A 13,956-nucleotide genomic window follows, 5' to 3' on the forward strand; every position below is an offset into this window, starting at 1 on the left:
GTACAGAGAAGTTAAGTAGTTGTCCGTGCCCGTGGGCTGAGACAGGATTTGAACCCAGGCCTGTTGGCATCGCATTTTGCACCCTTGCCCATTAAACTAAGCTACACTGCCTTTTGCTTGGTCTCTTAACATCTAGGGAACGCATGGACAATACAAAGTCATGGATCCTTCTTGGAACTGACAGAACAAAAGGAAGAGACAGTGGAAGAAGGGAGGGAAGGGGGGTGGGAGTACTGTTTCAGTACGCAGGATCCTAGGTCACCAAAGAAAGGCTTTTTCAATTGAGAAATAGAACATGTGAAAAATGATTTGGTTATCTTTAACTTTCTGCCTGTGTTCTGAGAACAGAAGACGCTGTACTTATAACTTAGCACCAAGCAAGGTCATTCTCAGAATGTGGAGATGGTCATCCTTAGGCCCCTTTTCTTTTCCTGTGCCTCACAGGGTCTGTAAAGTGCAGAAGCCCATCTGCTCTCAGAGGACGTCCAGCTCTGTGGTGAACAAACCGGCCCCTCGTTCAGGCCACAGGGACTGTGGGTGACGGGAGAGGGTGGCGGGCAGAGAGGGGAGGCCCCGGAGGTACCCGATACAGGATGAACCGGGTCTGCACTTTTCAGGGAGGAAAAGAGTCAATGAACTGCAGGTTTTACGATGTACTAGACTCTGAAGCGTGTGTGTACCGTCCTTCAACTGCTTAGGTAGTTACCAATTCTTCCAGGAAAAAAGGAGCAAGCTTGCAAATGCCGCGTGGTTCATGCTTCCTGACTCAATTTAGGCATTTTAGTGTGAAAAAGCCCCTCCACCGGAAAGAGAGCTTAGGAAGTGGAAAACGCAAAATCCGTCCAGAAAATGATTTATTTCTAGTTCACATTTTTAGGTAAAAAGTTGGTAGAGAAGCAGGTTGACTAATAGCTAATGGTGGAAGGGATCGTCACTTATTCTCATTTAACAAAATCACCACCTACCACAGTGGCTCCCCTTTGGTCCTGCACAATGACAGGCCACCTGAACACTAGCTAACTCGTATAAATACTCGATAAATACTCAGACACAGCATCTGGAAGATGTTGGTGTAGACTTAGAACTGCCAAACGCCCCCATTACTTTTCCTGCCTTTTGCTACTTGGAGAAGACAAAACGTTTATTTATTCGAGTTTCTTTTCTGAATAAAAATGAAACGGACAATGAATGCGTATTTTGATTTTTCTCCTGCGGAAAATCTAAGGGTTAAAATAGGAAGGGGCACTGGTGTCACGGTGACTGGACAATTCCAGGCATTAGATGGCATGAGCTGTGAGGTCAACAGCTCAGGGCTGCAGAAAGAAAAGATTTACAATAAATAATAAAAGAGTCCATAAAAGATTATGGCTCTAAATAGGGATACGTTTTGCTAACTGCTGACTGCGGCACAAATATTTCCACCTTTAACATCTGAGTGCCGACAGGAGTTCGGCTTCGTGCAAAACAGAAGGCCCATCTACTTACAAACCATCCCCCCCGGGGTGCCACCACTGAAACCGACACGTTACGGGAATTCTTGTTTTGATGGCAATAGCAAAGCAGAACAAAACAAAAAAGGAAAAGAATAAGGTGGATATAGTATGTAAGAGAAAGTTAAGAAAAAAAACTTTATGCTTAGTAGTGGCACTATAATTTAAAAGGAACACCAGAGAAGAAGTCATTTTTTTTCCTTCTAAAAGACAATAACTTTTAGGACTGAACTTGGGGATGGCAAATAGAAAAGAAAGATTAAATAAGAAAAAAAGACTTTGCTCTGCAATGAATTTGTCCTCAGACTCTAGAAAGATCTACATATTTCAGGGTAGAATGAAATTCTATTAAATGTAAGCGTTTCGGGCAAATCATCCTGAAGTGATATTCTGACTTCAATCTGCACATAGACAACATTTTCTTTAATCAATAAAAAAGATGGTGTTTTTTCAAGTAAAAGTACTTAATTATTTATTCAGCTATGTATCATATAACATAACAGGGCTTCTGGATTTTTTTCTAAGAGCTGATTAAATATGTCCAAAAGAATGTTGGTTAATTTTTATTTCATTTTGTTTTATTTTAAGGAAATTTTAAGACCAAATTATCTGACTTAGATATTTCGGAGAAGCTATATATTGCGGAAGGAGAGCCAGAGCCCCCTTCTGGGGTGGGAAAGTTCTGTGGAAGCCAATGTTTTCCCTCTGCAGCCGCTACCTGCCTCCCAGCAGACCCCAGCCCCTGGGCCACCTCACCAGATGGCCATCTGTCCGTCCTGGTAACAGGGCTGCCTCAATCTCTACTTAGCCCCAGCTCTCAAGTCAGGACACTGAAATACTTCTTTTCTGTATGGATGTATCAGGTTAATTTTTTTAAGAACTGAAATTCCATACATTTATCAACAACCATTGTACTGATATTTTTAAAACTCTGACCTCTGAATCACTTAGACCCAGGAGGGACACACTGCATTAACATTTTGAAATAAGCAGGAGGCGCTAGTCAAGAAAACAATCCTCTATGCCTCCAAAAGCCTCAAGCAGAGACAGGCGACGGACTAAATTCTTCCAAGAATAAATCTCACTCTAGTCCCAAGACTTTCTGACTACACAGAATACTAACGTTGCAGATTGAAATGGATACAGGTAACTTCCACATGGGATCTCCAGGTATACATCTTGCAACCAACAGAAATGAGAACAAACCGGAAACATTGTCCTTGAACAAAACTACACCTTGCTAACAATAACAGGTTATAGTCATTGACACAGAACACAAAGGGTTGCGGTTTCCTTTTTTTTTAAAGCTTTTCAAACATATCCAGATAGGATTATTCGAAAATAAGGAACAGGGGAAATATTTGGATTAGTTATAACTATCTTCTCAAAATTTCTTCAAGTAGTTTAAGGTCAGAAGAAACTTTCTGAGAAGTTGTGCTAGCTTGCATGAAAATATGCTCACAACTGAACAACAAACACATTGCCACACTTTATTTTTAGATATTCCATTTGTAAAAAAGATCAAATAACATTATTTCAAGTTAATTTTCATGATTAATGCAATTTTCTTTAGGTAGCGCTTATTTTTTTCTCAAATGTTACTGTCCTTGGGTATTTGCTAATAATTTATAATAGAATAATGGATGCTCAATATTTCTTTTGTATATATTTACATATCTGTATGTTTTGAAACATATTGATAAATCATTGTATTTGAAATCTATTAACTGCTTAGTTCTACCGATTTTTGTAAAAGGATTTTTGAGCTCTCTTTGCAACCCGGGTAAGGTCTTTTTGCTCCAGTATAGCCATCTCTATATGTCACTGCAGACAGCAGGCGGTCATCCTACCTGCCCGCTTGGGCCCTCATTTCATTTTGGATGAGACCGGGTAGCTGCTTCTTCTGAAATGGGCCCAGATATCAACATTTTAGATATAAAAGTCGGTGCCAGTTTCCCTGTTAACTTTCTTGCAGTCAGTTAAAAAGGTAATCTATAATGAAAGAAAACGCAGCTTTAATGGCGCTCATGTATACTGTCCCTCCCGAGGACCCCTACTCTTGAATGATTTTATTTACTTACTTATCTTAATAAAAGAACCCTGGGTGGCAGCTCAGGGGATGCGGCGGTGGGGCAGAGTGCTTGAGATTAAGAACAACTGCGAGTCCCTGACCTGAGGACAGCCCTGAGGATGTGACAGAGCAAGTTCCCTAGTCAAGCTTAAAAGGGACACAACAGAGAAGCCCTCTTATGACCCCAGTGGGCTAGGCCTGGAAACCCAGTCATCCATCACGTTGGGCACACACATTTTCAAAGAAAGAAGGACTGTAGTGAGGAGAGCTTGAATGAATCGTTATATGCTGGCAAGCTTCAGCCGGGGCATTTATCTACAAACTGAGACTTGGCATTGCAGATTCAGTGGGTTTCTAAATGGGGCTTGTGGGCAGATGGAGAAGCAAGGTCACTCCATCATTCGGCTACACGTATAGGCACCAGATTTTCTTTAATTTTTGGAGGTCATAAGAAAGCCAAGATGTGCTTTCTTCTCCTCCTCATTGACACGGCTGTACACTTGGTTGGTGCTGATCAGCTAGAACCTTCTTAGCAGTTAAAAACCAATCGAATGTGTTGTTAATTTGTAAGGTGTACAATGGTATTGCAGAAAATGTCCTTATTTTTAAGAGATGTATATATCAAAGAATGTGGGAGTGAATGTCATGTCAGGGATGTGATCTAAAATATAAGGAAGAAAAGATTGGTGAAATAAGTGTAGCAAACATTTGTTCAATCTGGGTGGTGGGGATATGGTGGTTTATTGCATTATTCCTTTCATTTTGCTTTAAATAAATATAATAAATAAAAAAATATTAAATAAAATAATGAAAAAATCAATATCAACAATCAAACAAAAAGTTCAACCCAGACAAACCACCAGACAGAATAATAAGTGACAATAAAAGAAATACAAAAGAAAAAATAAAAATGTCTCTTCATGAACAAAATGCTTGATATCACCAGGAATCAATAAATGAAAAGGTTTCAACTATAAGATATACTTTTTAACCTCCCAATCGGTAAAAAAAAAATTTTTTTTAATGATAAAGCACAGAGACCTTTAAAATATTCTCTCATTAGCTTCCGGTAAAATTGTAGATTCAACCTTTTTGAAAGTCAATTAGACAATTCATAGCAAAAGCCTGAAACCTGTGAATGCTTTCTCGAGTCAATTTATCCCAGAATTAGCAACAACTTGGGAAAACTAAACCAAACCAAACCCTTGATATCCAAGAATAAGAGAAGTATTAAATAAATTATGACATGCAAATATTAAAAGAATAATATTGGGTTATGTTTACTGACATGGAAAGAAATTCTTAATATATTACTAGGTAAAAGAGAAGATTATAAAACTGTATATATAGTAGGATCCAGTTTTGATGGGAAAGTATACATCTCTAAATAGATAAAAATTCAGCCAGGATACACACCACCAACTTAGCAGTGGCTGCTTCTAGGTAGCAGGATTGATTATAAGTGGGTATTTTTTCTTCTTTATGTTCTCCTATATTCTCCGAAAATAAAAGTTATTTTTTAAACTTAAAACAAATGATTAAGATTTACAGTTCAGGATCCTTTACTTTTAAAGAGACTCTTAGTCTTTTAAAGAGTAGTCTGAGGGATGATATAATTGAAGGCAGTTGTAAAAGACACAGGCGGGGGCAACTGTATCTAAATTCTGATCCCATTCATATCAGTCAACTTCAGTTGCAGAAGGCTGAGAGCCACGGAAGAAAAAGGCTGTTTAAAATACTGTAGAAGAAAAGTAGAACATTTTAGGGAGAATTCATTTTGGTAATGTTTTTAAATTTTCTTCTCTGAAAAAGTACAGATGCCTTCTATTTAGGGCTGTCCTAGCGTCGGGCCAATCCGTACAACCTAACACCACGTTTTCAAGGAACAATTCCTGTTGCTGCGGCTCGAGCATTCATCCACCGCGGAGCCAGGAAACTTCTCAGGACAAGGCGCACAATGCCAGGCCTTGTCGAGGGCGGCTGCGGCCGGGAGGCCAGACCTCGGGGAGCCGGAGCCAGGCGCAGCCGCGGAAGTGAACCTGCACGTCAGGAGCCGTGAAATGTCAGCCCGTGGAGGGACCTGGATCTCCCGCAGGAATCTGACTTTATACATAAACAAGGACAATGGGCTTCTGCCGAGGCGAGCAGAGCACAGATGAACTCAGTCTTCTCTGCAGCGATGCGAGACCCTTTGTCCCGTGGAAGTGGAAGGTAACCCCAGTGAAATGTGGATGGGCCCTGGCCTGCTGCGTCATCCACCAGGGCCTTCCCCCCTAAACAGAGGTCAACCCTGGAATATTGGAGATATTTCTAGTAACAACCATGGAGACACCCTTGAGAGAAAATCCCAGATTAGAAGAAGCTGGCATCTGAGCCACATGCCACATGTCACCTGTGCATGATCTGTCTACTTACAGAAGCTTACACACTTATACCTTGTTCCTGACTGTTCTGAGCTGCGCAAACAGATGGAACACAGTTGTAAGCCAGTAGAAATAAAGGTGGGAGAACCCGTGGAAATGAAGAAAAGAAAGGCACAGCCCTCTTCAGATCCTTGAAAAGAAGATTTAAACTCTTCACAGTGACACCGTATTAAAGAGTTCTGGAAGCACAGTGTCTCAACTATAACCGTTCAATGTAGAGGTCATGGGTGGGAGGAAAAATGGCAGAGCATGATACCTACAGGACAATGGCGTATAGAAATAGAGAAAAGTACTGAGGAAGGTTTGGTGTGATAAGAAGGAAGAAAACTCAAATGAGAGCAATGCACAAAGTAGTTTGAGGCTATATGTATCTAAAAAAAAAAAAAAGATCCACTGTTTAAAGGATGAGTTTTAACTTCTTTGAAAAATGAAAACTCAAAGATAAGTTGAGAAGGATGGACTGCCAGTGACAAACTCTCCAGTCAACACTTGTGTCAGGGCAGCTACATACAGTGGTGCAGGCTGTGCACTGCACAAAGGTACCTTACTGGGTGGGTGGAGGGGATGGGTACTTAACATCACAGACAACAAAGATTTACATATTTATTATGACAGTATTCCAGTAGATGGCAGTGTCTTGAGCAAAGGCGCTTTATAAACTTTTCAATGGCCCAACAACCAGCTTTGACTTCACCAAAAAAGCATTGAATGTCCTAACTGGAGAGATTCCATGAAATTAGTGGCAATTTCCATTTTTTAGAAACAAAATTCTGTGCCTTTAATTTTAAAGTTAGAAAATATAAAGGGTAAAGAGACTATAGGGAGAGCTACTCAAAAATCACCAATTTAATTTGCTCTGTTTCCTGTTTATTTTCTTAATTGCTTCCATCTAATCCAGTGTTGTTTATGTGTAATCTTTTACTTCTTAAGGTAATGGAGCATTGTTCTCTTATGCCTTCTAAAAATTGAAAAGGGGAAATTGCACAAATTGAAGCAGCACATCACGCTCTGACAAATTTGTGCAATTTCTATGACTGACTCATAAATATTTAAGGACAGGCATCCAAACAATCACACAGGAAAATTCTATATTGAACACTTCCAAGTACATATATCTTTTAGTAAACACTGTAAGTGCCATTATCTAAATCACAGAAAAATAGCCCGCATTTCAAATTCTGAAAATTGGGCAAATTAAATGTTGGTCGGCACAGCATGATATGACTCTACCTTTCTGATTTTCCCACTTCTGCTTTTTGTCTAGTAATGGAGAAAAAAACAATTCAGGTAAATACTTCCTTGCTTTTGGAATAGAGCAAGCCAGGTGTGAGAAGTTTTTCTTATAGGCCTGTAATCTTATAGCCCCATGGACGCTGAATTATTAATGGGGAAGAGAGAGAACAAATAACCAAGAGAGGGCTCTTGGCAGCCATTGTTTGAAGTTCATGGTGTTACACAACATCGAGCATGTCCAATTCACCTGCCAGGAGCTATCTGATTCTTACTCTAGGGTTCCATTTTCCTACTTTGATCTTATCCAGCATCTGGCTGGGTGATGGTCCATGTCAAAAGATGTAGATCTTCTTTTTATTCCATTAAACTTTGGGATCTGGTTATGATATCATGCCTCATATATTTTCATCTACAAGTGATCATATTAGCTGGTTATCTGCTCCCAGCAGAACCTAGGGTTGTGCTGGGAAAGGAAATCGAAACACCAAGATTGCGTTAGTCTCTTAAGCATTCAGTCCTTCTGTTCTCATGGGTCTGGGCGGACCTTCTCCCCATCTCATTTGTCAGGTAGAATGGCATTAAGAATGCCACAGGCTATCTCAAAGGGGATGCACAGACTTCTTTACACTTAGGTTGAATTTTCTAGACTCTAAGGTTAAACAGGCAGAAGAACTGCTGTTTAGCATTTACAGTGAAGCTCCAACTGAAGGACTGATTCAATGGAGGTGCTCCTCGGAGGGCACAGACAAGGGTGGAAGGAAGGGTAGGGTCAAGGCATTGGTGAGCAGGACCAGGTGATCCAATCATCCCGGCTGCTAAGTAGATTGATTTCTCTGCCTGGCCACATGGGATACCCTGGTGGATGGTTTTCTCCTTTACTCTTGGGAAGATGATCCTAATTGAAGCAGCTGAGTCTAAGTTCTTAGGATAATTTTTTAAAAAGGCATTCTCAAACCAGTTCTTCAAATGATGTCTAGGATTTGCTTCAAAATAATCTACGGGGAAGAAGAACAAAAGGAAGGGATGGATGAAACATGAATTGGTCATGAACTGATAATTATTTAAACTCGATCATGGGTACATTCTCTGTTCTTGTATCGTTTGAAATTTTCCATTGTAAGAGTTTTTGAAAAATGAGGTCAAGAGCCAATGATCCAGAAACTTGCTAGTTATCAGTTTCAACCCTTAGCTTTACCTAGAACTTCTTTTAAAAAATGGCTAACAAGGAATGCTGTCCAACATCATTTTCTCTTTCCATGTCTCCCCATCTTATAATCGAGGAATTAACAAACAGCAGAATGGCCAATGGACAGCTGTGACGAGGGAGGATTGGATGAGGAGAGAGGTGCAGTCATCAGCCCTTATGGGATGGGGAGTTACCTGTACACACATCCACGGGCTTCCTGTTGCCTTGGTGCCCGGGCATGGAAACCAGCACCCCCATATCTCATTGGTAAGCACACATCGGAACTGCCAGAGACAGAGTGTTTCACACTTGGGTTGCTACACTTTTTCTTCATTCTTGTGTTTGGCATGAGAGTCAAGATTAATAATGATTAACAACAGTGGGGAAAGTTGTGGGTTGATAAAGGACAGAGAGAGAGTCAGAGAGAATCAGTTTCTTTTTTCAGCATTGCACATCTCTTTTCTCCTCTGGTTCCCCTGGATCTCCAGATCCCAGAGGCAGATCTCACTGAGTGGAAGGGCTCAGGCACCCGTCAGCATTTGGATGTGCCTGATCTCAATACCGCGCTGAGGCCGGCGTCCAAGGCTGCCCTTCACAAGTCAACTATCTTAAATGTGCCCAGCAACTCTGAAACATGGACAATTCCGAACTTTGATTCCCATCATGAGCCATCGCTCTGGACAGTCAGCTTCTTCCAGGAAATCAAACGTGGGAAATCTGATAACTAACCAAACATCCCACTAAGCACTTAAAAAATCTGGAGGTATGGGAAGTTGGAGGCTCGATGTAAATCTTTCTGGAAAGTATCACAGATCATACCTTAAAACATAACCCCATTAGCTGACCTTGTGCAGACCTCTTCCAAAAGTAAGAGTTTCTTCCAAAACGGGAATCAAAAAAGAAGAGAGTTGGCATTTTTTTCCCCCTTATTTCTGCTATCGGTTAACTCAGGTTAAAAGAGGATTTCTTGGCACAAGGCAGCTTGATTCTATTCCACCTGAAGTAATGAGGTGAGAAGGTAAAAAGAGATCTCTTTGAGGAGAGGCTAATTGGGCAAGTTGCCTACTCAAAGGAAAAATAAAAACACACCAAGGATTTTGTAGAAGAACAAGAAACCAAGAAACCTATAACACTGATGTCTGAACACCACATTGTAGGGGTGGGGAAGCTCATAGGAAGCACCTCTTGTTTTGCTTTGGGCAAAAGATCTGATTTGGATTTCTTCTTACGCATAATCTCCCAGCAACAGGAGAATTTAAGGATTGCTCCGTTTTTTGCCAAATGGCTAAAAAAACCCCTCTCTTCTATCCTGTAATTATGCTTCAGCTCCAGCCAAGGCTAGGAGGTATTGTACATTTCACTTGTTTGGGGCTAGTTCAAACCTCCACTTACCTCTTCCCAGAGAACACCTGGAAAGCATAATAACAGGGTCTCGCAGCATACCTTTCTGCTAGGTAAATATTATCATGTAATCTTAAAGAGCCCGCAGAAAACCTCCATAGGAGATGGGGCTGGGGTCCTGCCCAGATCCCCTTTACCGCACTGGTGCACTCACCCCACATCGCCAGGGGTGTCGGCTGCTCGTAGTGAGAACTGCCCTCACCGTTGGAGCCCCCCTCACCTGGCAGGCTACACATCCCCTGATGAAGTTAGTGGATAATGAGGGGGGACCAAGAGCTGGCCCCCTTACCTCAAGGCAGGATTTACTCTGTGATGCAATTCATGCTCCAGAATTCTCTGCGGGAGACAACCGGCCCTAGAATCCTTGCTCAGCTCCCCTTCCTTCTCCCGCCCCATCGCATCCCTGCAGGTCCCTCTGACAGCGCGCCCTCAATAACACACCCGCACAGGGATCCCTGTCTAGGGCTCTGCTTCTAGGGAACCTGAGCTGTGACACTTAAGGAAGCCTAGGGAAGCAAATTAAAATTGACACCTCTTATTTTTAATCTGCCGTCTTTCGATGTCTACCAATCTGGCCCATTTCATGTGTTTAGACTCACGAACATAAGCATAGATACCAAAAAAAAAAAGTAGCCTTAGGATTACATGGAGAAGGCAGGCTGGAATCTATAGTAGCTCACATCTCCTATTTGGGCATCCAACTGAACAGACAAAATCCCCTCTCCATCCCCCAGACCCATTTCCCAACACAACGCACAGACCAGATGGAAAGACTCATTTCCCATCGGCGTACTTACACACGGAGGCAAGCCTAACACCATGCTTGGGTTAGAGGCAGGTTCTGTCCCTAATACTATATAAACCCTGTGCGAAGCAAGCTGACTCTGTTTTAATTACTGTTTAATATTTGATAGTCCCAAATTCCGATTCACAGAGTTAAAAAGAAGAAAAAAACTCGCGTTAAGGTTCAAATGAACACCGTTCATGTGCCCGGTGATGGTCCGAGGTCGACTCATATCACATCCAAAGGAAAAACACTGTTGATCTTCCGTCGCAAGAATTAAATCACAAAACCAATCAACGGCTCCCGGGAGGAAGAATCTAAGTTTGCTCGGGAAAGTAAAGTTCCTTGACTTAAAGCCTGCCAAGGGGGAGCCTGCCTCTCCCCCAAGCTCCCTTTCCACAGAGGTGGGTCTGCACTTGTTGGCACCTGCCTGCAACGGTTCAGGTCTGGGTGATTATGAGCCTCAGGATGGGCAACCCACCCTGCCTGACCCACCCTGATGGGCAGCCCACCCTGGCTGACCTTCTCTTCAACTGCCTTTGGCAAATGGAAAGCTTCCTTAACCTACAGTTGTTAGTGATGTCAGTTTTCCTGCAATTTCTGAAAGCATTGTCTTTCTTCTGCTTTTTACATTTTTGCCCTCCTAACAATGCAGTGAGTTAAAAAGCTGGGATGTCCCTGGTGACAAGTTATCAGTCCACAGCTGCAAAGCTACTTAGGAACGCAGTTCAACCTCGGTCTACCAACAGACTGAGGCTTTCCTGAGATACAGACCCAGCTCCCAAATACAGCCCCGCCACCCACTTCAACTCTCCAGTCAGGAAACTTCTGCCAAGAGGATAGTATTATCTACTTCGCACAATCATTGTAAGGAATAAAAAATAATAGCATAAGGAAAACTCTCCAGCAAAGTGACACATTTAGATGTTTAACAACTATGAATGGCCTTCCCCCTTGGTGTCCTTTGCGTTTTGTGTTGTTTCCACCAACCAAAGTTCAAACACAAAATGATGATAAAGGGGTGACTTTTGAACCCAGTGGGAGAGAACGGTTGGAGGAATGTTGCTCAAACTGTGACGTGGGCCTGATGGCCCCCAGAGGGGGTGTTCCGAGGGGACTCCGCAGTGGCCTACCTGGTGGTCGTCCGGATGGTGTTTTCTTTCGTGTGAGTGTGTTCTTTGCTCACCTTCTCTGTAAAGAGAAAGGATGAAACAGACATCTCTTAGGTTGTTCTGACTCGATTTGTGTGTTTAAGGCTGAAGCAGAAACATCCTCTTTCTCTGTTGTGGTTTTCTTTTGGTTTCTTTTTTAAACATTCAAACCCTTCCTGTCTTATTGGTAAAGACAGGCAACAGAAGCATGTCGATAGCATCTACCAAAATAGTTTATTAAAAACCAATCAAAGGGAAAGAGTTACTAACAAAGTACAACTGTGTTGTCTGATTTTCATCAGGCCTCAGTGAGTACATGTACACACACACACACACACACACAGATGTGCATAAAGATAGTTCTTTCTATTATATTTTTCCCCAGCTGAAAATGTCTGCTTTTCTCTGATTCAGCATGAAAACTGCAGTTGTTGCAACCGTTCCGCTTCTGACTTGGATGGCAACCTTTAAGCATTCTGTATTGTCAGGCCCCTTTGTGAGACGGGATATAAAAACAAACGTAAGACCTCTGGGTGCGAGAGTCACCGAGCGCACATTCTGATAAATGTCACAGGGGACAAAAAATATCATTAGACAAGAGGAGGTAAACTCTCCCTTACTCTGTCTTGAGGTCTGAATCTACCAGCTGTCAGAAATTATTTAATTAGCTTTCAGGAACACAAAAGTTGACCTCTGGTCTTCCCCATCCAGTTCAAATGTGAGGATTCTGCCCTGACTGTCACAGCTCTCGGTGGCTTCTTTTAAGTCTCCAGAGGAAACCTGGCCACCTCTACAAGGGTTTCAGATTTCAACAGCAGGGCAAGTGAAAAACTCCTAATCTTACGGATTTGGGGGAAAATTTTAAACAAAGATTTACGCTGTCCCGTGCTTTTTAACACTGGTCTGAAGCTGCCGTGTGCATGTTTGCGTGGACAATTCCTTTCTGTCCGTTCAACAGTGACAATGAGGGTGAATTTGGATTCACAGGCAGTGTTCTTTCAGAGAGCAGGAAATCGGGGCTAAATGACTTGCCTGAGGTCACCCAGGCAGTCAGTGACAGCGCCAGGGTGAGAACGCTCAGACACAAAGTTTTTAGCTGATAGTAGACCATGATAAGGTACTGCTAGAGACAGAGACTTTCTGAAAAGAACCACACTGGCCTCACTTTTGCAAATTTGAACTGCTAAATCATTTTCAAAGTTATATTGTTTTTAGAGATGCTTTCAGCCTTTTTTTGTTTTGTTTTTTTTTTAAAGAAAAGCATCTTGCATGTTTGGAGTTTTTTTGGAACTTGCAAAGATCTATGTGGCCTATTCAGTTTACTGACTTAACTGTTTCCACCTCTCTGAGCTCTGCACAAACAGAGTCCTTGTTTGAGAACTCCGAGCCTGCCATTTTCGGCACCGACTGATAACTTCACAGCTATGGGGGCGTGTCATGAGGCCAATGAGGAGGTGAGCTATCACGATGCCTTGCAGATTCTAGCTTCTTTCCTCTTTTCCGGTATTTTTCTTAAGGGAGAAAAGTCAATACTTAAATAATGAGGCATTTAATGGGTGTTTGAAATCTGTTAGCCATAACAAAACAGAGTTTATCAAATATTAGTAACAAACTCTACTGATGCCTGAATTTCAGTATGTAGGCCAATGCTTGACCAAGGACAAAGTATCTGTATTTCTATATAAGTCTGAATCTTATAGGAGTCTCTTTCATCCGTCTCAATCACATTCAAGCAATAACAGCACATTAAATTTGATAAGGACAAAGACCATGCAGCTTGAATGAGGTGATAAAGAGAACAGCTTAGGTTCTAGGACCCTCCCCTAATCTATCAAGACACTTAGCTGAGCTAGAATAGGTGATTCCTTAGCTTTGTAATAGGTGATCACTTAGCTGATTCCTAAACTTTGACTTCTGAGTATTTGAAGTAGAAAAAGTTGGTTTACAGGAAATGTTCTACTGTGTTATAGCTGGAAAAGAGTCCTCACAGTTTCAGCTTTTGCCTTCCCCTTTCCTTGATTTTTTTGTTTTTTGGCAAGACACCGTAAAATCTCGTTAATTCCGACCACACTAATTTGGAATTCACAGTAACTCAGTCACTGTTGGAGTAAATTGAAGTTTATCTTTTGCACATTAGGAAAAAAAAAAAAAAAAAAAAAAAGGCTGTTAATCAGATCAACTGCCTAATAAACAAAATTAGAGGTGAGACGTTTAGTC

At 41.7% G+C, this 13,956-nt stretch overlaps 1 protein-coding gene across 4 annotated transcripts in view; it reads right to left on the reverse strand.

Annotated features, from left to right (window-relative positions):
• ZNF827 (zinc finger protein 827) overlaps positions 1-13,956 on the reverse strand; it is a 205,260-nt gene that overhangs the window by 65,666 nt on the left and 125,638 nt on the right. For all 4 annotated transcript variants that reach the window (XM_082463290.1, XM_082463291.1, XM_082463292.1 and 1 more), the window contains exon 7: positions 11,722-11,779. In XM_082463290.1, coding sequence (XP_082319416.1) covers positions 11,722-11,779 — 58 coding nt within the window. The remainder of the gene's footprint in view (positions 1-11,721; positions 11,780-13,956) is intronic.

The sequence above is a fragment of the Balaenoptera physalus genome (assembly GCF_965194825.1).
Source record: "Balaenoptera physalus genome assembly, chromosome: 5".
Lineage (NCBI taxonomy): Eukaryota > Metazoa > Chordata > Mammalia > Artiodactyla > Balaenopteridae > Balaenoptera > Balaenoptera physalus.